The following is a 25,049-nucleotide window of genomic DNA, read 5'->3' as shown; positions in this document are numbered from 1 at the left end:
ATGGTTTGAGATGATTCAGAGCAGATGTGAATTTGCAACACTTTCACCTTCAGGGCATCTACACCGTCTCTGTTGTCTCATTATGATTCTGCTTGAATCTGGCCCTTTGTTTTAAGCAGATGTTGCGCTATTTGGATTAAACGCTCAAGGTTCAGCGATGGCTTTGGAATTGCAGTGTTTTGAGAGGTGCAGCATTTAGCTACAACTTCATATGACTTCAAGTTTTTCTCCACTGGTCCTTGTTTTATTGGTGCTTGGCATCGTTAAGAGGGAAGTTTCATGAGACTTTAAGATAAAGTTTAAAACATACAGTTTTAAAACCTATACTACAGTTTAATTAGCTTGTCTTTGTATATCTCTGGAACAAAAAGAGAAAAAATAAAGAGCATATCATCCATCTTTCCTAATGAACAATGCTTTTGAAGTGCCCGGTCCATAGATTTTTATTTTTTCTCTAATTTGCTCATTCAAAGGTTTGAGAGACAACAAAAATCAACTGAAGCTTTGACAGATACATGATTGTAGAGCAACCTTTATTTACTGCTTCTATTTCTCAATTTAAGAATACTGAACTGTCTCTTCTCCAGCCAACCTGAAGGAGCTTATCTCCCAGACCATAACCAGTTGGGCTCAGGAGTCTCACATTCAGGACTCAGAGCTGGTGAGAGTGATGTTCAGCCTGCTGAGGAGACAGTATGACGGCATCGGGGAACTGCTTCGGGCCATGAAGAAGTCGTACACCATCAGTGCCGCATCTGTGCAAGATGCTATTAACCTGCTGGCATCTCTGGGTCAAATCAGATCTCTGCTATCAGTGCGAATGGGCAAGGAAGAGGAGAAACTCATGATTGATGGGCTCGGGTAAGAAAATATATTATGATGCGCACACTGTTATAAACGATAAAAACAATGCCCGATTCTAGAAATATATCATTGTGAACAGTGTACTCTCCCGCGGTTACAGTACTGTGGGCTTTATAAATCGCTTTCTTGTGTTCTTAGCGACATCATGAACAACAAGGTTTTCTACCAGCATCCTAATCTGATGAGAGTGCTGGGCATGCATGAGACAGTCATGGAGGTCATGGTGAACGTGCTTGGGGGAGACAAGTCACAGGTGAGCTTAACATTGCTCATGTTTTTGGTTTTCCTTGACCACTACAAACTATCGAGTCAGTCCTTTTTTAATGGATCGTATTCATTGAAACTGTTAACTTTTTAGTCATGTATGGAAATAGTAGCTCCCAATCTTAACTCTTGGAGAAGTTCTTTAAAACTCCTTATCCTGTTCATAACTTTTTAAAGAAGTTTGTACATGTTTTTGACGGATTCTTATTTGTTATGTGGCCTCTTTCACCATAATTAGGGGTACAATTCATCATGATTAATGTGTAGATTATGTTAATAAAAAGTGGTTATAAAAGGAAAAGTGTTAATGAAAGCTGTTGTCTATACAAAATACAAAAAAAAGAAGTTTCCATAGTTGTTCAGAGCCCCGCCCACTTTCCTCACATTCCTTATTTTGGTCAATAATTAGCCTTCAAGCCAAAAATCAGTTATTGTCATGGTTTGCCGGGGCAAGCCGCGTGGAATTATTTAGGACCAGGACGCGGCAGCTCTGGTGCAGGTGAGTATTTATTAACGAAGGAAATACAAACAACAAAGGCACTGGGAACATGAAACTGGAACCTAAACTGGGTAAAACTAACAAAACAAACCAGAAACGAAGATGCAGGGAGGTCCGGGGAAATACACATGGAGAGATGCAGGGAGACCGAGGGAAAACAACACAGACGAACCAGCAACTACTAGGACAGAAGACACAACTAAAATACACTCAGAGAACACAGGGAGATTACACACAGGTGGGGAACACAGCTGGGAGTGATTAACGTGACGAGACTAGGGAGGCAAACTGAAAACACTCACATAAGACGCAGACCTTCACAATAAAACAGGAACTTACACATGAAAGGACACAAACTAAGAAACGCGGACTAAATACAGGAACACACGGGCAGAACAGAGTAAACACTAAACAGAGGAAGAACAGAACCAAAATCGCAAGAAGAGAAAACACAAAACGCTGTGTCAAAAGGACCCAGGATCATGACAGTTATGAATTAAATGTAGCAAAAGGAGGAGCAAATCATCAATTTTAAAGAACCCAAACAAGCGTGTTTTTGTTTTGGGTATTTTTGCTTGCAAAATGACTCATACAGTAAATCTGTTAGCAAAACATTTGCAGGTTAATTTTCTGTTACAAAGCTTAGTTTTAGGGGAAGAGTTTGAGTTTGTGACTGACAGAACTTTTAATGCTTAATAAGTTGTATACCGATCTCAGGAAAACAAAAGAGGCTGAAGTGAGCCAAGAGAAACTGCTTAATACCCAGAAAAACCGCAGCGTAATAGAGAGGACAGAGGAGTAAAGGTATCAGAGGGGTGACAGGAGGCCACTCAGACCTGTCCTTTTTGGGTGGTGCTGACAGAAGCTGGAAGAGCTGGTTGCGATTTAATGCTGCAGCCAGTGCCAAGCTTGAAGTGAACCTCAGACAGACGGACCTCAGGGAGACATTCAGACCTTCGTGTCTGTCTCTGGCACTGTGATCGCACAGGCTCATAGCATAAATTCCTGACTGGTTTCATGCCACTTGATACGTGTACCTCGCTCGCTGTGGCCATATACAGTGACAGTCGTGAATATAGATCAGGTTTTTAATATTTGCTGTTTGATTACCGCTGATGTTGTTTCAGTCGTGGCATGGTGCTGTATATTATGAGATTGTGCGAGTCGTAGGTTTTATCACGCAATCAAGACAGATGGTTTATAGAATATTATGAAGGAATAAATCTCTGAACTCGGACACTGACAGAAAGTTTGCTCCCGGTCACGCACAGCAGGACCGCATATGGGGAATCAACAAAGAAACTTGTTAAGCTGTATATTTTCAAAGTAAAATTGTTTGTGCTTTCAAAGTTTCTGTCAAATCTGCCTTTAGAGGTGGAAGCTTTGGCATGATTGAAAGTTCAATATTTGTCAGTTGTCTGATAAGTGTGATTTTCTGTGCTGTGCATTTTTGCAGATTGTAATCTGCCTAAAGTAAAATGGGGTTTCTCTCCTCCTCTGCTGTCAATTACTTTTTCTGCATTTCTGCTACAGAGCAAATGACTCTAGTGATTTATGCTCAGCCTGAGGCTTGGACTGAGCCCATGTGAGGACTTAGAAAAATGAGGATGGCACAGATCTAAAAGCATTAGATGCAAAAGGGCTTGAAGGTCAAACAATTTTTCAGTTTCTGTGTTCAAAACAGGAAATAGATTTTATTTATTGATTCCATGATACTCTTTATGATAGTTTAGATACCTTTATCAGACCCAAGCATCTAGTACTCTGCATCCTGTAGTGACATTAAAAAGAATTCTAATATTTCTGAGCTCCTACTGCAGCTTATTTGGGGCTATTTGGCTGCAGATTGATCCATACAGTCTACTTTTTTCTTCCACAGGAGATCGCCTTCCCCAAGATGGTAGCTAGCTGTTGTCGCTTCTTGTGCTATTTCTGCCGTATTAGCCGGCAAAACCAGAAAGCCATGTTTGACCACCTGAGCTACCTGCTGGAGAACAGCAGCGTCGGATTGGGTAAGTATATTTTGCCTTTTCATTATTTATTTGGAAAAAAAAAACTCAACTTAATTTATGCACAGCTGTCTTAAGACATTGACTGGGCCATTGCAACACATTGATTTTTCATTTTTAGCCATTATGTTGTAGAATTGTTGTTGCATTTTGGACCATTGCTCTGCTGCATGACCCAACATCAGCTGAGCTGTAGCTGTTGGACAGATGGCTTCCTATTTGACTCTAACATGCTTTGGTAAACAAAGGAGTTCATGGTTGCCTCAATGACTACAACATGCCCAAATCCTGTTTCTCTTGGGCTTTTAGCATTTTTTCTAAGCATTGCACAGTCTGACCTTGGGATTAGTTTGCAGGGATGTCCACTCCTGAGAAAAGTTTTGTATGCTTCTGAATAATCTTCTTCGCTGTAGAATGATGAACTTCAAACTAGAAATGGTCTTAGAACCCTTCCCAGATTGACGGCCAACAACAGTTGTCCCTTTAGGCCAATTCTATTGTCTTTGCTCCTCCTGGCATTGCATTAACACACTCCTGAATGTTTCAGACCAGCAAAGCCTCTGCATTTATGGAGGTGCTCACACTTGCTGACGATTAGGTGCATTCGATGAGCAACACGTGGCTCCAACTTCTTAATTCTATGAAATCTGTAAGGGTGTACTTATGTTATTCATACACTTCTTTGACATTGTGACTCAATTTTTGTTAAATATATACTGCTATGTTGTCACGTATGGTACAGGTTAGGAAGTATTTACCTAATTTTAGAACCTGATGAGGATTAGATGGTTTTATTTATTATGTCCTGATACATGAAAAATCTGAAATTGAATAGATTTTTTTTAATATGAAGGAAAGGAACAAGCTGGGGCAAAAACAGACAGTGGAGAACACACTGGTTATGAGGATGCCTTGGCATTTGAATATGTTCCTGAGTATTCTCCATACTGCGTCAATTAAACTTTTTTGCTGCTACATAATGTGTGCAGAAACCAATAGTTGCTACGGGCTGCAACAGTTTTTTTCACTGCAGACTTATTGCTGATATTGTGGGAAGCAGCTGGTGAAGAAGAGTAACAGGCTCGATTTCAAAATGCCAGTATATCAAGTTGAAAGTGTAAGGGGCACAGAGGGAGGCAGCTGATAGAGAGAAGAATGGCGAGCAGTAAATGAGGGTTATTTAGGCGTCCAGAGCAGGACATGAGTCACAGAGATCTGCGTGCCTGTGTAACACGTAAACTAAAGCACCTGGCTCTGGAAGAGGACAGGGTCACATGATCTGAAGAGGACAGTTGAATGAAAACACACTAGTTGTTGCCCTTTTTATATGACACTTTTAGAATTTGCCTCTTTTACAAGCCACGTTTTCCTATAAATTAATAATATGTAACATAGTCTGCATTGTGCTGCAATATTAAGTGGTTTTGTAGTATCTGCTCGACTGCATTGACGCTTTAAAAATGGAGTAATATTGCAAAAAGGGCAGGTGTTGACAAACTGATTAATGGGACCTGGTATTCTGAGCTTCAAAGATGCAGACTGGAGAATATCAAGATTGATGTGCTGTGTCGGTACACTGCCCCCTGTTGTTTAATGCAGAACTAATGCAAAGTTTGCTCTGTTGCTGACGGCCTGTTTCTGTGTGTGTTTAGCCTCTGAAGCTATGCGGGGCTCCACTCCGCTGGATGTCGCAGCGTCTTCAGTGATGGACAACAACGGTCTGGCGCTGGCCCTGGAGGAGCCTGATCTGGAGAAGGTTTGATGACGAATGAAATCGCAGCCTTACTCAAAGAAATACTCAACAGCACAGCTAAAAATCACGCAGCACTTTATGTTTGCAGGCTCATTAGATTGTAGCCAGTTTCTATTCTGACCATAACTTGTTGTTGTTTTAGCAGATGTAGTGTTTAAAATTAGTTTGGAAAGTTGTGAATGAAACTGAACTGTACAACTAGCTAAATGTACAACCAGTATACTGATCACATGTTCATATTATCATCAAATACCAAAACAGATTGTACTATAAAACATATGCAGGATCCATTTAGTTATTTATAAAGTCAAACATTAAGAATTAGGGAATTATGTGGATACAGGATCTTATTCACTGTCTAAACCTTGCATTGCATTCTGCTGCTAGGTTTATTCTTCATCTCGAAAGTTTTTGCCAACACATTTCAGGCCACCATGTTGGTTTTGGTTTAAAATCTGGCTTTCGCCAACCCACAAGACATGTTCTTCCAATTATGTGCAGCTCAGTGTTCATAAAGTTTGAGGAGGCCACAGAAGAGGAAGAATACGTGCTAATCATCTGTCAATACTAGAACGCAGTGCTACTCGGATGACACATACAATTATAGAGAAAGCAAGTCAGATAAGAATAGAAAGCTCAGGCCACCAAAGTTTTCTATGAAAAGTGCTGAATGATTTTGTGACAGCTGGAAAAGCTTAGCTCAGCAGAGGCTTTCAAGCTGTCACTGTTGCTGACACTGAGTCAGAAAGACAGTGTGCCATTATAATACCCAGGAGTGAAGCAGAATTGCTTGACCGTAGGTGGTGACATACCTAGCAGGCTGTGGTCTTCAGAGCTGCGCCATGCTGGTGGCTAAGGGATACCCAGACCTCGGCTGGAACCCCATAGAGGGAGAGCGCTACCTCTCATTCCTGAGGTTCGCCGTTTTCTGCAACGGTATGTTTTATACTGAGCACTAAGATGACTTTTCATCCCTGGCAATTCTGTTCCTCTGCTCGTTTTGGTGCAGTGATATACTTGGCCTTTGGTTTGTTTCACAACAAAGCATGCCGACTGCACCCATCAGCATGCTGATTAGAAGTGCAACAGACTGGAAAATGTTAGATAAAGAAGGAAAACATTGCTTGTGGAGTTATCCTGTAAACACAGAAGTTTTTTGTCGATATCTGAGTGTACCATTGTGTGAAGCCTCCGCTTGTACCCAAGCCTGACATACATGACACCAGAGGCTATCTTAAAGTTCAAAGAGGCTTTAATTGTGGCATACATTTGAGTATACACGTGGTCAGTTCGACTTTGTCAGGAGAACAGACGAGGTCAGACACCAGGCTAAACCTATATGGTGCAAGGAATACTTAAAAGCTGAACACGTTGTATAAAGACAACATGGGAATGAGAAAGGAGACAGACAGGGGGAGGGGAATTTGGCAAGGGGTAAATAAAGCAAACAAAGCAAAAACTATATTTTATATTGAGTGTTTTCATATATTCGTATGTGGTAAGGATATTTGGTGGATACATATGTATGTGGCGCTGTTGTGTTATGTGTGTGATTTATGATTTACTTGATTTTTGTTTTTTATTCGAGTCTTCTTTAATATCTGGATTTTAATTAAATGTGCAAAAACTAGTTACTGTGCAGTGTGTTACATAAAAAGTATTATTACAAACTAGAAAAACTTTCCCATAGCTTCAACCTCCCGAGGACACCCCCGAGATGCTTTTTAAAGACATTTTAAAGAAAATATAATCTAATTAAGTCGCTGAATATGTGTAACTGAGCAATAAATAAGTATTGAGATAAAACAAAAAAATGGCATCGCAACAAAGAAACAGTCTAGGGTGATTTTACTGCATCTGTATAATTGTGAGTATTGTGTATTAAAGCAGCAGGGGATTTAACAGTGATGCTGTTTTTGGAATAGAAATGAAAAACTGCACAGAAATTTAAAAAATCCACTGGTTAAAGATGCCAGGGTCCTGCTGAGGGCTCACGTGGAAATGTGAGTCGGCTTTTCCTGGATAAAAAATGTAGCGGTGCTTTAGAAGCTGCTGAATACCACTTTCAGGGGTTTTACACTCTAGCTGACTCTCACCTTTCCTTTTGGGGATAATAACAATTTTCCTTTCCATTGGTCTGCTTTTTTTTCCTCCTTTTTTTTTTTTCTTCCTCACACCAGGTGAGAGCGTGGAGGAAAATGCCAACGTGGTGGTGAAGCTGCTCATCAGACGTCCAGAGTGTTTCGGCCCAGCCTTGAGGGGCGAGGGAGGTCAGGGTCTGCTGGCTGCCATGGAAGAGGCCATCAAGATCTCTGAAGATCCTGCCCTGGACCTGCCCAAGACTCCTGCTGGAGTCACTACTGGGTAAAAACGACACCAGTTCTTTGTTTTCTTTTTCCACAGTGTTTAAAATCTACTGAATCAGCATTTTTATCACCACGAGACACTAAGAAACCCATTCAGAAACTCTAAAGCCAGTCTCTTGTGATTAAGGCTCTCATTATCTGGGTCTCTGTGTGAAATGTTACTTTTAGTTAGATTTCCCTGTGTGCTTAGCTAAACCAGCATTATTCTTTGTTGCTAGACCCTCAAATAGAGCCATATCACATTACGGGAAAAGAGATCTAAGTTTATTTCATTGCCTTTGCCCAGCAAGAGAACAGTGAAGAGAAAGAGAGAGGTAATTGCTGTTTGAAAGTGGAGTTTTATCAAATAATTGTCTTTTGTTCTCTCTCTTTAAAAAAAAAAACCTCCTACCAAAACAAGAAAATCTTCTTAATTTACTCTTTATTTAGCAAAATATAATTTACTTCAGCAGCTAAATTCACATTCATGTGTTTGAAGACACATTTAAGAACCACAAATTTTTTTAAGCGATCATTTATCTCGGATGACTTTGACATTTTTTAAAAAAGAGGGGGAAAAATGAAAAACTTTTTCAACTACTGGAAAGTCTTATAATGCAACTGCAACCCAGGTGTTATTAAAGCAAGTCTTGAATAAAAAAATATCAGAGATTTTAAATCATAATTGGAGCCTAAGGACAGTATGAAAAAAGGTACTTTTCTGGAAGAATATGTAAAAGAAAGGAATACATTATCCCTGGCATTGGCTGTTTGTCCCTGCCTTTCTACATAAGTATACAAAGCCTGTAACACTGACTGAATTTTAATGTTGAAAGATTGTATGGCCTGAAGTGGGGAGAGAGATTGGAAAGCTGCTCAAAATCAATATGTGTAACAGAATAGCCTGCAAGGAGATCATGTATTGTGCCAAAACATTATTATAAATGCTCACAAAATTGCCCAATTTACTGCGCCTCTGTTGCCCGCCGTATCCTGAAACCACGCTGCAGAGCTTGTCTGCAACTTCCAAGAAATGTTTCTCGTGTTCAGGATAATATTTATTATACTGTGCGTATAATTTTTATATAGTGTGTTTGTCTGTTTCAGGTCTGGTGAGGAGGAAGGGGAAGTGATTCACATGGGCAACGCCATCATGTCCTTCTACTCTGCCCTCATTGACCTGCTGGGACGCTGTGCTCCTGAGATGCATGTAAGGCCTTCGACAACAGCCTGAGCTGAAGAATGAGATTCTGTATACTGTCACAGGGACTCTTATGAGAAAGAGATTGTTTTTGTTTTGTGCCTGTGCATCTCTTACAGCTTATCAATGCAGGTAAAGGTGAGGCGCTGCGTATCAGAGCCATCCTGCGCTCTCTGGTTCCCACTTCGGACCTGGTGGGCGTCATCAGCATCCCCCTCAAAATGCCTGTCGTTAATAAAGGTATGCCGGTCTAAGTTTGCTTTAGGCAGTTTCTGATTGTTAAAAGGAAACACATAAACAGAAGTGAATTAAGGTGAGACGGGAGGTCTACCTGGGGAAAGAAAAATGTTGTTTAGTTTAGATTCACGGCTGAAGGTGCACGGTAGTCTGATTAAAAATCTAATTTATACTCTACAGGCAAACCTGGGCTGCTGTAGATCACAAACAGTTTTTGCCACATCCTGCTGAACAAACATGCCGCATTACCTTACTGCCTTTCGGCAAATAATAAAAACTCTGCCTGGTACAGCATGTGTGTCGTGCTGCCAGATTAAGGAAGCTGAAATAATTTCATAACTCTGCAGAGTATCATCACAGCTCTGCTAACTGGACGTATATTATTGTAAGTGCCTTTGCACTGGCAGGAGACATCACTTAGGAGAGAGCCTTTGCTTCCCTCTACATCTCTGTGGAAAACCAATATGCCTACATTGTGTTTTTAGTACCTTTCTACTTTGTGCCTTGCTTATAAAATTATGGCTTACAACGATGCTCAACAGCAAGAACACCAGAAAATAAATACATTTCACATTTATGCTTGGTTTCCTCAGCTTATCGTGTCTGGGATTACATTTCCCTTAAACTCTAAAGCCTAATTTTATTCCGAAATCATGTTACATTTGAAACTTTCTTCAGTGAATCCCTTTCATTGGTTTTTGTTTTGCTCCACCAACCTTCAGATGGCACAGTGACCGAACCGGACATGTCAGCTTGTTTCTGTCCCGACCACAAGGCCCCCATGGTGCTCTTCCTGGACAGAGTTTACGGCATCGAGGACCAGAGCTTCCTGCTCCAGATGTTGGAGGTTGGCTTCCTGCCTGACCTCCGAGCCTCGGCGTCTCTGGATACGGTAAGTCCTAGAACATTCACGACACACACACACACACTTTCACCTTCAAAGTCCCATTTTGTCAATGACTACCTGCCAAAGAATTTGTATCCACTTCCTGAAAAAGTACATTTTAGTCTCTGCAAATACAAAGGATGTAAGCTCTAGTTGTACCTGACAGGTGTAATCGTCTCTGTCGTCTCTGCTCCTGTTACATTTTTGAGATCTTAAGTCTTTTGTCATTTACTGATAATGAAATGAAGGTTTCTAGTTTGCTCATCAAATGTGCCACAGAGGGAATAAATCTTATCAAACATGAGCACCGATTGCTCAGAACAGTTACTAAGCCTGTTGCAAATTTTCAGAAATATTAACATAATATTCGGCCTACTGATCAGGTCACCCTTAGCTTTTAAACAGTTCAGTATAAAAACTTCACTCAGACTACATTTTTTCGTAACCCAGTTTATCCGGTCATTTGCTACACAGAACGATCTGGGAAGTTGCGAACACTTTGAAAGAAATATTTTGGTTGAATTATCCATTTGTCAGTCTAGCACAGATTAACAGTCAATCAAATCAATGAGCCAGAGGATCCTGAAAGTGGCAAAAGGGTAAAAACAAGCTGCAGACCGAGGAGCTTTGATAGATGATAAGAAACTAGATATAAAGTTTGAATTTCCTTTGGTGAGTTTTTGCTCTTTGTAAGGAGAATTTGTGCATCGAAGGTACACACTTGGAGTCATTTAAAATGACTTGACAGGTGATTAAGTGAACCCTTGCTCTCATCACACTTACTACATACCCAAAATATGTTATGTATGTCTTATGTATAGTCTATGGATCAAATATAACGCAATATAGTCTAAAACAGCGAAGTAATTATCAACTAGTTCAATTATGGTTATTTTCCTTTAGTCCTTTACTTTGCTCCGTTATTATTCTTTTGTTTTTTAAAGGGAGAAAATTGTGAACAAATTCCCACCTTCACTGCTCTTAGTGCAGATTCATTTTCTACTAACAAATTGTCTTTCCATTATTTACGGTTGAATGGCTCACAGTAAGCCCTTTCCAGTTTTGAAAAGTATCCATCCGGAACTTTTTACATTTGGAACTTAATTTACATGCAAAAGGTAAATGACACCATCACAAACACCACCTGTTTCCCACAAAAATAACAAGAAGCTACAGAAAGACTTCTCAAACTTTGGTTTTAATGAATACAGTTATCCCCGCCTGTGACATCAGTGGAAATTGAAGCTCTTCAGCTTTGCTGTCATTTTCTGCTATTAGAGAACTGCATAATATTTACATTTGGCGGAACCTATAATCACTTCCACCTTCTGTTAATCTCTGCGTGTAGAGATTGGGCTGCTCTTCCTTTTTCAGTTACATGCATTGTTCTCTGTCTCACAGGAGGTGTTGAGCACCACAGAGACTGCGCTGGCCATGAACAGGTACATCGGCTCAGCTCTGCTGCCTCTGCTGACCCGCTGTGCCGCTCTCTTTGGCAGCACAGAGCACTACGCACAGCTGGTTGACTCCACGTTGCAGACTATCTACAGGCTGTCAAAAGGCCGCTCACTCACCAAAGCCCAAAGGGATGCCATTGAAGAGTGTCTGCTGGCAATCTGCAAGTAAGGCTTCTTTAGCTTTATTTAGTCTTAGCTGAGTTAAATTAAAGAAATCCGGATTTTCCCCCTGCTGGCCATTAAAAATAATGCAGGTTTAGGGCACTGGCTTCACTTTTCAAATCTTTCAATGGTTGCATCTTTTGTTTGTGTGTAAAATTTTCAAATTTTGTGTGATGGTAGAAAATTATAGCAGCTCAAGCTGCTTTAATTTTGGTGTAAATTTAACACATTTAGCGTGACCTTGATCCATGTCCTTACCTGGACTCGTGCAGCATGGTGCGTAGAGTATATGCCTGCTACAAGGTTACAACATAAAAATTTTCCTTCTCACAGTTCTTAAAATATTCTTGGATGTGAGCACATGCACATAAGAGAAAATCATATTCCGCCTACACAGATGTAATTCTGCACTTATTTCACAGACACCTGCGTCCCTCTATGATGCAGCAGCTGCTCAGACGTCTGGTGTTCGACGTTCCAATGCTCAATGAATATTGCAAGATATCTCTCCGGGTGAGACGCAAAACACTTTCTTGTTAATATGTGTTTGATGTATGAGTCAAAAAGGTTATTGAAGAAATAACACAGGCAATCACTGGAATGTAAAATTTGGGAACCCGTTGTCTTCCTAACTTCCAGAGTTAAACAACATGATTGTAGCAATCGCAATTGGAGTGTAAAAATATTCAGGAATTTTTGTGCGCGTTTGTGTTTCTTATTTCTAGCTGCTGACCAATCACTACGAGCAGAACTGGAAGTACTACTGCCTGCCATCTGGTATGGGCAGCTTTGGTACTGCCTCTGAGGAGGAGCTCCTTCTCACCAAGAAACTCTTCTGGGGAATCTTTGACTCCCTTTCTCATAAGGTACAGCCAGGAATTTATTTATAAGTATTTATTATTAAAGATGAGCTGGCCCAGTGTGCATAGAGCTGTAAAAATTCTCTGTATTTTGCGTATTTGTTGTTCTCCGAGAATGAACCAGGACTAGAAGTGGTATTTTTCTGATCCGCATTTTTGCAGAACAAAATGTTTGGTAGCTGAGTGGTGCTTGTAAAACTCTGTTCTCCCATATTTAATATATATATATATATTCTTATTTATTTATTTCTTTAAATCTTGAGTTTTCAACACTTGAGTGTGGATCTCCTGAGAGAAAAGTTCTCAGTAGTCAGAGGCAGTGAAGTGAAAGCTCAATGAAGTGCTTGTGAGCAGTGCAGCTGAGGCAAAGCCAAATCAGATGAATCATTTATCAGTCTGTGACAGGTCACTACATGGTGCAGACTTTTCCAGCTTTCATTTTCATTCCTTTTTGGGAGGGGGGCTGATCCTACTCTGCTCCACTGTAGTTGTCTCAGCAGACACGTTCTGAAAACATAAAAGTGAAATGGTGAAACGTCTAAGCACCCCTTTCCCTCTCTTCTTACATTTTGTAGAAATATGATACTGAACTTTTCAAAATGGCCATGTCATGCCTGTGTGCAATCGCTGGGGCCCTGCCTCCAGACTTTGTGGATTCCAGTTTAGGTGCAACGCTGGAGAAGCAGGCATCAATGGACGCACAGGGTAACTTTGACCCCAAACCCATCAGCACTGCCAAGTAAGTGTTCTAAAAATGCAGCCTTGTTAAAGCAGCATGTTTCATGTCATGTTTCTAAATGTTTTTATTCATATGTTATGACTTAAACACAATTTTGACTTTTCAGTATCTCCCTTCCTGAAAAACTTGAGTACATTGCCAACAAATATGCAGAGCATTCCCATGACAAGTGGTCCTCAGAGAAGGTTCGTGCCTTCGTGTTCTCAGTGTCTTCTTCACTCATGCTTGGAGTCGATTTATGTTATAAAAATCCAAAGAAATGCAAAGTTGTAATTGTACTTTGTAGTCTCAGTCATTTTACTAAAACAGTTTACATTTCATGGTTTAATAAAATGCGAGATGGTGTAATTAATTGAAATAAACTGTGTTGCAGATGTCAGTGGGCTGGAAACATGGAGACACTGTGGATGAGCAGGCCAAAACCCATCCACTCCTGAAGCCCTATAAATCTCTGAGTGAGAAGGTACGTGCACATTAGTGCTCACACAGCTGAGAAAGCTGGTCACCCTTGTTGAAGAATGGCACCTTGACAGCTTGAGAGTATTTCTGATGAGGCTTCTGTGAACAGTGGCTGGATCAACCAAAGGGGCAAATGCACCACTCGGGTTTTGTGTCAGGTGTTGGGTCAAAAACGAGAGGTGAAGGCCAAATATACTCTGTAAGATAAACTCTAAAACTCCTACTAAGGTAGCCAGAAAATATGCAAGGGTGGAGCCACAGACAAACAAATTTATACACTATCGAAGGTGGACAGACACACACACTTATGTTCTGAAAACTCTCTGAGGCGGTTTACTGAGACGGCAAGAAAAAAGCCACATCATAAGTAATGATTTTACAAGGACATTTTTATCAGAAGTTTGAAAAGAAATACATGTGTGTTTGTTTGATTTTTGTGTAAATGTTTTCACATTTTGTTAAGCTGTGACATCTGGTCTATAGGCCTATTCTATATAGCCTGCATGTCTTCTACAGGACAGAGTGTTAGACTGTGAATGTGTTCATTCTGTAGGAGAGAGAAACATATCGCTGGCCAGTGAGAGAGTCACTGAAGAGCATGTTGGCTATGGGCTGGAACATTGAGAGGACCAAAGAGGGTGAGGCGATGTTCCAGCAACGAGAGAGCGAAAAACAGCGGAAGATCTCGGAGTCCCAGGTAACACATTTATAAATGTTTCCTTTTGTGATGCATATTTACTATCTCATCAACTGACAACAATTCCCTAGACGCTCCTTTTTCATTTTTCTGTCTTTGGTGATTCACGCTACAGAAAGCAGACATCATTTATAACAGGAGCCCATTAAAAAGTAAATAGCAGGACCACTGTTGTCATGCAAGAATAATAAACACCAAACAACAGTCCCAATGGCTTGTATCAGTAATGAATACAAGTTTAATGAAGGCTTCATTTCTCAAGACCACTTTTTTAATGGAAATCTGTGTTTTGGGAACTGAGAAATGTCTGCTTTGTTTTTAACTTAAAGAATAAAGAGTCTTTTTTGATCCATAGAGAGTTCAAAGCACGTACTGTAGTAAAATACATAAAAGAAAATATTCACATTTTTTCAGACTGGAGATATTTTTACTGCTAGTCTTTTCAGCGTAGCATTTAAAACACACATTTTAAGCGTGGGTAGGGATCATTTTTATTGAGTCAATGAACAAAAATTCTACAGTTAACATTTAGCAGATCTTAAGAAATATTCAATTAAAAGCCACTGATGCAGAAATGCAGCATGGAAAAGACTTGACTATGAGTAAAGTGTGGATATATGCATATATTAGCATTTTGTCTGCAACATTTACTTGCAGATGTTTTTTAGTAGCCTAAATGATAAATCTGCTAGATCCAGTAGGGATGACAGCAGAAGGGCAATAAATGAATTTTCAGTCTGTTAGTGATGTTGGCAGTTAAAACTTCTCCGTTTGCTGTTCATAAATCACAGCCATCCATCTGTATTATCTTTTGCTGTTTTTTGTTAGCTTTTGCACATTTTGCCAGCTAAAACGCTGATTCAAAAGCAATTTGCTTCTTTTTTACTTTGTAGATTAATGGATTCAGTCCCGCTCCAATGGATCTGCACAATGTCACCTTGTCGAGAGAGCTGCAGGTTGGGTTTCATTTGACTCTTCCTAAATGTTCCCATGTATCTTCTAATACAAAATACAAAAAACTGAGAAAAGCTGCACTTTTTCTGCAGGGCATGGTGGAGGTGGTTGCAGAAAATTACCACAACATCTGGGCCAAGAAGAAGAAAACTGAGCTTGTCAGCAAAGGTGTGCAAATCGTAGTGAAGTTTTATGAACAGCAGTCGAGGTGTTATTTATTTGTGTTCAAAAGAAAGCGCCTGAAATGACTTTTCAATCTTGTCCAGGAGGAGGGACCCACCCACTGCTGGTACCCTATGATACCTTGACAGCTAAAGAGAAGTACAGAGACAGAGAGAAGGCCCAGGAGCTCTTCAAGTTCCTGCAGATTAGTGGCTATGCCATCACAAGGTCAGCCTCCTAATGCTCACGTTTTAAAGAAATGAAAATTTAGGCAACTGTATAGCACTTTACCAGTGCTATACTGAAAACTTGGGGAAAATCCTAATGAGCACTTCTGCTACTATGGATGCTTGTTTCCACTACTGGAAAAAGCATTTTTTGGCTGTGTTGCTGTCTCAAAATTTTCTGTTATTATCTCAAAATTTACAGTTAGTACCTTAAAGTTTTGACTTTCTGAGTCAAACTGCTGAGTAAGTTGAAATTTTGAGATAATAAACCAAAGATTTGACTCTTGACTAGTAGTCAGTAGTGTTTCTGTCTCACAGAGGCTTGAAGGACATGGAGCAGGATTCATCATCAATGGAAAAACGCTTTTCTTACAAGTTCCTTAAGAGGTTGCTGAAGAATGTTGACTCTGCCCAGGAGTTCATTGCTCATCTTGGTAAGTCTGCTGCATTTTTATACGCAGATGCTGATGTACTTTTTTTAGTACTGTTCAGTGCTAAAAGCCTTGGCTGACATTGGTGTTCAACATCGTTAATCCAGAGGCGATGGCCACCAGTGGGAAGACCGACAAATCCCCTCATGACCAGGAAATCAAGTTCTTTGCCAAGGTTGGGAGCTCTGTTTGCAGCTGAGCCACTGATGTGCTGTTGTAGTTACTTTTTTTATTTTTATTAATTAAAGTGTTTATTTCTTCTCCCCAGGTGTTGCTTCCCCTGACTGATCAAACACTTAAAAACCACTGTCTGTACTTCCTGTCTACACCTAGTAAGAACCTGAGCAGTTGTGGTTGTGCCTCCAATAAAGAGAAGGAGATGGTCACCAGGTACTGTGATCATGTTTTTGCTGATCAGTGTGTTTTCTTGTATTTTCATAAAGCCCTTTCTTGTTTTCTTTCACTCGGTTGCTTTTTCCTAACATCTTCTTCAGTTTCGTTCTTACTTCCTTTCTTTTCCAGTCTGTTCTGTAAGCTGGCAGCTCTTGTCAGACACAGGATTTCTCTCTTTGGTAAGGTTGCTTCTGTTCATATGTTTGTGTGGCTTTTTGTTTGCAATCCTTTTGAGTATCTACATTAAATATATCCCACAGGAAGTGATTCAGCAATGATGGTGAGCTGTCTGCACATCCTTACTCACTCACTTGACACTAGGTAAGTGCGTATTACTTCATAAGACTTGTAATAAAGCTCAATAAAAGACACGCATGTATTATCTTTAAACCACTAACTCATAAAAAAAGTATTTTTGCATGCATACTAGCCTTTCTGTTCCCTCCTTCCTACAGAACAGTGATGAAGACTGGCTCGGAGCTGGTAAAAGTCGGGTTAAAGACTTTCTTTGAGAATGCAGCAGAAGACTTGGAGAAGCTGCTGGAGATGCTGAAACTGGGAAAGTTCATGCAATCCCGTGCCCAGATGAAGAGCGTCAGTCAAAGCATAAACTATGTGACAGTGGCACTGCTGCCTATCCTCACTGCCCTCTTTGAGCATATCAAAACATACGAGTTTGGAGTGGACTTGCTTTGTGAGTTTCCATGCTCAGTGTTTGCTGTTCTCGACTGTCTTTTTTTATAGTTTTTTTTCATACTGTAGTTATTTATCATAGTTAGCTAAGAGAAAAGTGAAAAGAATAAACAAAATACAGTTAAATACACCAAAAGCGAGATGGGAAATAGTTGATTTAGCCTTCTTTATATTCCCAGTTTGCACAGAATTCCTATTATATGGATTTTCTAATAGAAATATTCTAATATATTTTCCTATTTTTTGTACTGGTTTTCCCTCAAAGTTTCTCGTTTCTTTTTGCTGATGTTTAATGGATGCATGTTATTTGTTTCAGTGGATGACGTCCAGCTGTCTTGCTACAGAATTCTGACATGTTTGTACTCTCTGGGAACAGGAAAGAACTTGTTTGTGGAGAGGTAGGAGGCAAAACTTTTCTAATACAGAAAATCGGTATTATACACAGGTAAGTATGATATGGCTGACAAGATGTGCACTGTAAGATGGACCCACACACGCGATGGCTGTGTTCACAGTTCTCAGTTTTTATTGTCATGTACACACACAATGCCACAGTCTCTACTTAGCGCTGGTCTCAGCTCACACACACCATGCTCGTCTTTTGCTTCACTACGAAAAGAAACGACACTGTTATCATTCCAGTCGCTACCACCTGTGGCTTCACCTGCCTCCTGGCACCACCCCTCCCCTGCAGCTGAGCCCAGGACCACACCTTCACCACATGCACTTATTAAATACTTCATTGTTTAATGATGTACTTTGATTTATATGGCACATTTTATGGGAAAGGGCATCTGTTACAAAATTAAGGCAAAAATCAAGCCTACTGTTTAAGTTCAAGCTTCCATTAAACCAGTCTGATCCTCAATCTTGGAAGATCACCTGATCTTCAGTTCACATAAGCTGACACCTTTCTTTGGATCCAGTTGATAATTTCATAGCTCCTTTAGTCTGCCACAGCTGCTGGGCATCTGCAAGCCACTTTGCAACCCACCTCCACCCAAGGATCTCCTTTTCACTGTGTTTCTTCTGTAATCATTGTAGTGGTCTTGACTGAAATTATACATTTTTGTATTTTATATAGATCTAATTAAAATAGTAAATAACTAAATAAATAGAAATGGTTCCCCAAAACTAACATCTTAAAAAGCTGCTCTGAATGAGAAATTTTCAGCCAAGTCAAACTGTAAAAATAACAGCGGTGAAGTTTTAAAGTTTTTGACTGCAAACAGGGGAAAGGGGGGGAGGGAGTGTTTAAAAAAACAAACAAACAAACAAACACAAGCCAAAAAATATGTCTTTGCCTATTTCCGGCACCTGTAAAATCTTCCACCTTGCTCTTGTACATTTTGACATTTGACTTGTGTCTTTATCTGTGTGCTTATTTTGCATAAGTAATATCACACTATGCAAATTTCCATGTTGATTTGTATCATAAATAGGCATCTGCCAGCACTGGGGGAGAGCCTGGCGACTCTGGTTGGAGCCATGCCCGTAGCTTTCCTGGAGCCTCATCTAAACGCTCACAACCCACTCTCAGTCTTCAACACCAAGACCCCTCGAGAGCGAGCCAGTAAGAATCTCCCTGATCCTCATTTTTATTTTAATTTGATTGTTATTATATAATGTCTTTTGATAAACATATACTATTATTAACTTGGCGGTTTTAAGAATGCCAGCTTTTAGATAGAATCTCTGTGATTAATCACAGCGATTGTTTTCCTGTTCTAGTCCTGAGTATGCCTGACACAGTGGAGGAGATGTGCCCAGAGATGCCTCGTCTTGACAAACTTCTCAAAGACGTCAATGATGTGTCAGAGTCTGGTGCTCGCTATAGTGACATGCCACAGGTCAGAAGAGTTTATGGGATATTAGTATTATTAAACAAACATCTGGATTATTTTTTTATTGCAACTGCTGACTACTTTTTTACTATTTAATTTGTAAAAATGTGTATACACACACACACACACACACACACACACACACACACACACACACACACACACACACACACACACACACACGTAGGAAAATATTTAGTATACACATCCAGAAATGCATACACTATTATATATTGTACATATATTTATTAGTTTCAGGTTGGCCATTCTTGTATTTTGCTCGTTTGTGTTGTTGTGTTTGCACATCTCTGTTGCTTGTGGGGCTCGCACACAAGAATTTCACTCGCATGTGCTGTGCCAGTGTGCCTGCACATGTGATGTGACAATAAAAGTGATTTGATTTGATTTGGTTTGACTTTACATGCTATTAGTTTGTATTATTGGAAGTGCTCAATTCAATGTGAAGTATAAAAGGTCAGGCCACTGGAAGTCAGGCCATCTCAGCCTCAGCTCCATTAATTTTGATTGTTATTATAGTTATTATAAGTGAAATAAAATATTAACTATCCTTTTAATCAACTGGTATTTTATTTAATATTATTGAATAAATGTAAAATACGACATACAAAAAACATAGCAAAAATATAAAATCAATTCTGGAAGCTGTGCATTGATAATCTCACTTATGTCACAGTACACACACTCTGATTCAGACATTCAGCCTTCTGCCCATTTGCTGCAGGTTATAGAGGTAATCCTTCCCATGCTGTGTAACTATCTGTCCTACTGGTGGGAGAAAGGTCCAGAGAACTCGCCCCCAGATACTCAGTGCTGCACCATGGTGACCTCTGAACACCTCAGCATCATTCTGGGAAATATCCTCAAGATCCTCAACAGCAACCTGGGCATTGATGATGCTCCTTGGATGAAGAGGATTGCGGGTAAGCCCCCAGTATTATTGTTAGAGAAGTCAGTAAATGTATTCCAGTCGCCGGATTCTAATAAGTTATTTGGAGATGCTGTCTAACATCTTTTTTCCAGGGACCAAGGGATGACTTTTCACCTGTGTTCTTTAAAACTGTGACTCAGACCTTTTGCAAAAGCTGGCTTATTATTGTTTACAACTTGCATAGTTCTCACTTCTGTATAGCTGTATATCTCAGATTTCTGTAAAGTTATTTATTTCATATTCTGTATAGTTTTTCATATTTATATCCTGTTCATATCCTGTACATAGCTTGTACTCACTACAGCCTGTACATACTTATAGTTATAGAATATTCACAACATACTTCATACCGTGTACATTATAACATACCATAATAGACCCATTTCTGTAATATACTTACATATCTATACTATTGCTAATATATATTGTAATATATCTATATCACTAAAGCACTTCTGGATGGATGCAAACTGCATTTCGTTGCCCTGTACCTGTGCATGTGCAATGACAATAAAGTTGAATTCTATTCTATTCTTGAAAATGTCAGTGTCTCAGCTGAGAAAATAATTTCCGGATGTTTATTCACAGTCTATTCTCAGCCAATCATCTGCAAAGCTGGAGCAGATCTGCTCAGAACCCATTTCCTGCACACACTGGATAAATTAAAGAAGAAGACGGTGAAGGTGAGCGCTTAAAATATACTGTACATGCTGTTGTAGTTGCACATTATATCCACTGTCAAGTGATGTCTGTGGTTCAAGTACTTTTTGTTTACTCAATTAATAGCTGCTGAAGTTGTGGTGTAAACATTCAGTAAATTTACATCCTTTTTGGAAAATAAAAATACTTCTTTGCTCAGAGAGAGGATGGAGAGAGGGGATTCTTATTGAAGATGTTCATACTAATAAACTGATTGTTGTTTATGCACTGCATATGCAGGTGGTGGCTGAAGAGGAGCTGCTGAAAGCTGACAGCAAAGGTGACAACCAGGAGGCAGAACTGCTCATCTTGGACGAGTTTGCTGTGCTCTGCAGGGACCTCTATGCTTTCTACCCCATCCTCATTCGTTATGTGGACAACAACAGGTGCAAAATATATACACGCTACTTCTTGACCATCTCTAAAATGCTATTTAGTGGATTTTAGTGATTTTGCAATTTTTATGTCAACATTCAATACACTGAGGGGTTTTTTTTGTTTGTTTGTTTTGCTTTGGGGTTTTTTGGTCCAGTCCTGCACAGATGTAATCTGACAAATATTAAGTCCTTCCAGCTAAACATGCTTCATGTCTTTGTCCACTCCAGGTCCAGGTGGCTGAAGGAGCCGGATGGAGACTCCACTGAGCTCTTTAGGATGGTGGCTGAGATCTTCATCCTCTGGTGCAAGTCACATGTAAGCCTCGCTGTCCAGTCTTTCATGATAATAGTTACAATACCAAGATTAACTCATTTATTCCAGTCACGTTATTTCTTTGTTCTCTGAATCCAGAACTTTAAGCGTGAGGAGCAAAACTTTGTGGTTCAGAATGAAATCAACAATTTGGGCTTCCTAACTGGTGAAGGCAAGACTAAGATGTCTAAGGTAAAGATGGGGATGTGGGTCTTTGACTTGCTCCTGTGTCAGAATGATTTGAAACTTGGTGTGAGAACAGCTTTAAAATATCTTTAGTTTTAATTTTGTATCACTCAGCTTCGGCTGAAACAAAGAAATCCAAAAAAGAGAGATGTAAAATGTAAAAAAGATTAGACACTAACTGATGCTCACAACAATATAACTGAATCTGATAAAGTAAGAAATGTCATTAAAAAAAAAAAGAAAATATGAAATATTACTTAACATGCTATTATTGGACGAGATCCTACTATAGATTTAACTGATAATAAGAAAAATGTCATAAGGTCAGACTAACCAGATTTAATGAATAGCAAGTGTTCACAAATATTATCGCCTTGCTGAGAATGAACCATGTTAGAAGTCCTGATCAGATTTTATGGGTAATCAGATGATAATAATCATTCTTTGAGCTTCTTTTAATATGAATTCATAACATGAATATTTTTCATTCAAGACTCTTTCCTTTTAAGGAGGGACTTTATTATACTGTGATGTTAAAATTAAAGTTTTCACAGGACCATGCATCCTGTTAAAATCTCGATTCAACAACTTTCTTTTTCACAAGACTGTAGATGACCTTTGTCTTTATTCATGAGGGAGATAAAGGACAGTACATTTTAATCATCTCTGGGTTTAAGCTGAATTCATGTAGCTCTTCTTTCCTTTATAATATCAGCACTTTGGAAAAGCATAACCTGAATATCCTTTGTTGATGTTCCAATATCACAGGTTCTGCTAATGTAAAGAAAACTTACTTGAACAAGCACTTTATTATGTTTTTAATCGCCCCTTTAACACATGCTGAACAAGACAAATATGCAAATGTGAGCTGTTTTATGAATCAACTCAGTGAGTTCGCACCCCTAAATTCACACCTACGCTAGGTTTACATTTGACATTTTTGTCGTAATAAAGTCTCTTAAAAATCTAGATGATGACAGCGTGTCGTCCAGCAGCCTCTCAACCAGCTGACACAGAGAGAGTTCGATGTTTATTTGTTTTGGCTGAGCATTTGATTTATTGGTACTCTGAGTGTCTTGGTTCAATTCTCACAGAAGAATTTTTTTTAATTTTTTTTTTTAAAGCTTCTCACCTTTTGAAGGACTCTGCTTGGTAAATGATTTATGGTGAAAGACTCCACTTTGGTCCCTTCGGTTGTGATTCATCTTTTTGAATGGTTTGTAGGTGAAACACCTTTTGCCCCCTTATTATAAAATGACTTAAATGTGATTTGAGAACCTGGTTGATCTATTCCGTTTTTTCCCTTACTTTTTGCTCTGTCTGTCTGTCTGTCTGTCTGCGTACGCATGCGCGCGCACACACACACTTTAAGAATTGATGCTCATATTAATCAGTATGTGGAAGTCCATGCGAGTAAAAAGCTCAGGTGTCAAACTGATCTAAACTCTCAATTTTCAAGAACTTTAATAATGACAATAAAGAAAATGTTAAGAGGAAAGGTATGTTTAAGGTCAAGGTAAATAATCATTATTTTTATAGTCTCTGATTACCTTCAGCTCTCACATTAGTCATCTTATGTTATGTCTCTTATATTTTCTTAACCTCTGTAGACAGGTGGGGACCAGGAGAGGAAACACAAGCTCCGACGTGGTGAATACTACTCCATTCAAACGTCTCTAATTGTAGCCGCCCTGAAGAAGATGCTACCCATCGGCCTTAACATGTGCACCCCAGGAGACCAGGAGCTCGTCTCTTTGGCCAAGATACGCTACAGCCTGGTGAGCTGACAAAATAGGACCTGGAACAAAGAATTTTAGATCACAGCATCTGTAGGGACGGCGTGCAGAGGTCCACATATACATGTCTGTTATGTTAGATCATAGATGACTTTAATGAAGTTGCAAGTCCAAAAAAATATGGAATACTATGAAGTGCAACTTGCTCTCATCACTGGTAGGTCTACAGGTAGAGTGTAGTCTGTGCATCCATCTTTAAGATGATGATAGATGGTCAGTCAGTTTGGTCTTTTTTTTCCCATCAGCACTGCAGTCATCATACTTTGACACTTTCTTTCATAGGTGCACTTCTCTCAGGCTGGTGTGCTTTCTTTTGCATTGCACAAATAATCTGATGTTTTAATTAAATGAAGAAATATTTTAATAACACCACATTGCATGTCCCTTCATAGAAAGACACAGATGATGAGGTGAAGGAGCATTTGCGTCAGAATCTCCATCTCCAGGACAAGGTAAGATTGGTTCCAGTAGATTAGGTAATAAAACTGTTGATTTCATGTGCTTTTTTTTATTAGTCTTTTTTTAAATGATTGATTTTGGTGTTGTAGTCTGATGACCCAGCGGTCCAGTGGCAGATGAACCTGTACAAAGATGTTGTGGTGAAGAGCGAGGAACCAGCAAACCCAGAGCATACAGTGGACAGAGTCCAGAGCATCTCTGCTGCAGTCTTCCATCTGGAGCAGGTAAAAACATATTGACTGTTCACTACCGGACATTGACATGTTCTAGAATATTTAGTCATTTCAGTTTTTCAAATACCATTTTATTTCTTTGTGCAGCTAGCTTACTCACTGCTTTTGTCATTAACCTTCTGGACATTTTTTTCCCTATATTCTTTTACAATAAATTGAATTGTGGTTGTAGAATAATCCCAGTCTTAAAGGGTAGTTAAAAAGCTATGTGTAGCGTCCTTGTATAGTCACAAATGTCTACTATCCTCTTTTAGGTGGAGCAACCACTTAGGAATAAAAAGTGTGTGTGGCAGAAGCTGCTATCGAAACAGCGTAAACGTGCTGTAGTGGCTTGTTTCCGCATGGCTCCACTCTACAATTTACCCAGGTGAGTTAAAAAACAAACAAACACCTGCAACATTTCAGACAACGCAAAAAATGTCAATATCTAAATATTGGCATTCTCTATTTAAATAAACCAGTTAAGACATTGTCTTGTCTCAATCTAACCGTACATAACAAGCGATCACCAAATAGCCGTGGGAGGGTGGGCTCATTTTTCTTTTCTTGACTGTGTGCCCATGTAAAACCCCTCATCACCTCCCTAATGACATTCTCTCCTCTGTGTTGTTTTCTTGCATAACACTACCTCATCCTCCCTCAGATACAAAATTAATAATTACTTCCTGAATGGCTATCGGGAGGTTTGGCTGGAAAGGGCATTCAAAGCCTCCAGCTTTGACCGCCTGTTCTCCCTGCTGACGGTAAAGTGAAACTACGGGGTGAATGCTTCATCTGTTCAACCTCCCCCCTTCATCCACCAGGCTGTGGACCGATCTCTGCCTAGCAATCAACTGTCTCTGCACTGTTGATTCTGATTGGTCAGCTAGAATGAGCCTGAGAATTGAGTGAAACAAGCTTT

General features: G+C 39.6%; 1 protein-coding gene across 4 annotated transcripts in view; it reads left to right on the top strand.

Annotated features, from left to right (window-relative positions):
• ryr3 (ryanodine receptor 3) overlaps positions 1–25,049 on the top strand; it is a 114,640-nt gene that overhangs the window by 71,789 nt on the left and 17,802 nt on the right. For all 4 annotated transcript variants that reach the window (XM_085248289.1, XM_085248288.1, XM_085248287.1 and 1 more), the window contains 37 exons: positions 588–861; positions 1,003–1,117; positions 3,507–3,639; positions 5,289–5,392; positions 6,190–6,325; positions 7,570–7,753; positions 8,842–8,944; positions 9,055–9,175; positions 9,895–10,064; positions 11,460–11,680; positions 12,100–12,190; positions 12,403–12,543; positions 13,113–13,276; positions 13,383–13,461; positions 13,650–13,739; positions 14,289–14,432; positions 15,326–15,388; positions 15,479–15,554; positions 15,653–15,776; positions 16,094–16,209; positions 16,314–16,381; positions 16,475–16,596; positions 16,729–16,778; positions 16,860–16,920; positions 17,055–17,293; positions 17,609–17,690; positions 18,735–18,865; positions 19,024–19,142; positions 19,879–20,077; positions 20,674–20,768; positions 21,025–21,170; positions 21,390–21,477; positions 21,574–21,666; positions 23,271–23,438; positions 23,849–23,908; positions 24,005–24,139; positions 24,403–24,515. In XM_085248289.1, the coding sequence (XP_085104415.1) occupies positions 588–861; positions 1,003–1,117; positions 3,507–3,639; positions 5,289–5,392; positions 6,190–6,325; positions 7,570–7,753; positions 8,842–8,944; positions 9,055–9,175; positions 9,895–10,064; positions 11,460–11,680; positions 12,100–12,190; positions 12,403–12,543; positions 13,113–13,276; positions 13,383–13,461; positions 13,650–13,739; positions 14,289–14,432; positions 15,326–15,388; positions 15,479–15,554; positions 15,653–15,776; positions 16,094–16,209; positions 16,314–16,381; positions 16,475–16,596; positions 16,729–16,778; positions 16,860–16,920; positions 17,055–17,293; positions 17,609–17,690; positions 18,735–18,865; positions 19,024–19,142; positions 19,879–20,077; positions 20,674–20,768; positions 21,025–21,170; positions 21,390–21,477; positions 21,574–21,666; positions 23,271–23,438; positions 23,849–23,908; positions 24,005–24,139; positions 24,403–24,515 (4,618 nt within the window). The remainder of the gene's footprint in view (positions 1–587; positions 862–1,002; positions 1,118–3,506; positions 3,640–5,288; positions 5,393–6,189; positions 6,326–7,569; positions 7,754–8,841; positions 8,945–9,054; positions 9,176–9,894; positions 10,065–11,459; positions 11,681–12,099; positions 12,191–12,402; positions 12,544–13,112; positions 13,277–13,382; positions 13,462–13,649; positions 13,740–14,288; positions 14,433–15,325; positions 15,389–15,478; positions 15,555–15,652; positions 15,777–16,093; positions 16,210–16,313; positions 16,382–16,474; positions 16,597–16,728; positions 16,779–16,859; positions 16,921–17,054; positions 17,294–17,608; positions 17,691–18,734; positions 18,866–19,023; positions 19,143–19,878; positions 20,078–20,673; positions 20,769–21,024; positions 21,171–21,389; positions 21,478–21,573; positions 21,667–23,270; positions 23,439–23,848; positions 23,909–24,004; positions 24,140–24,402; positions 24,516–25,049) is intronic.

Source organism: Mchenga conophoros, linkage group LG15 (assembly GCF_057382185.1).
Source record: "Mchenga conophoros isolate Kocher_MC1m ecotype Shallow Benthic linkage group LG15, M_conophoros_male_GT1.1, whole genome shotgun sequence".
Taxonomy (NCBI): domain Eukaryota; kingdom Metazoa; phylum Chordata; class Actinopteri; order Cichliformes; family Cichlidae; genus Mchenga; species Mchenga conophoros.
This window is presented reverse-complemented; position numbering and strand designations above follow the sequence as displayed.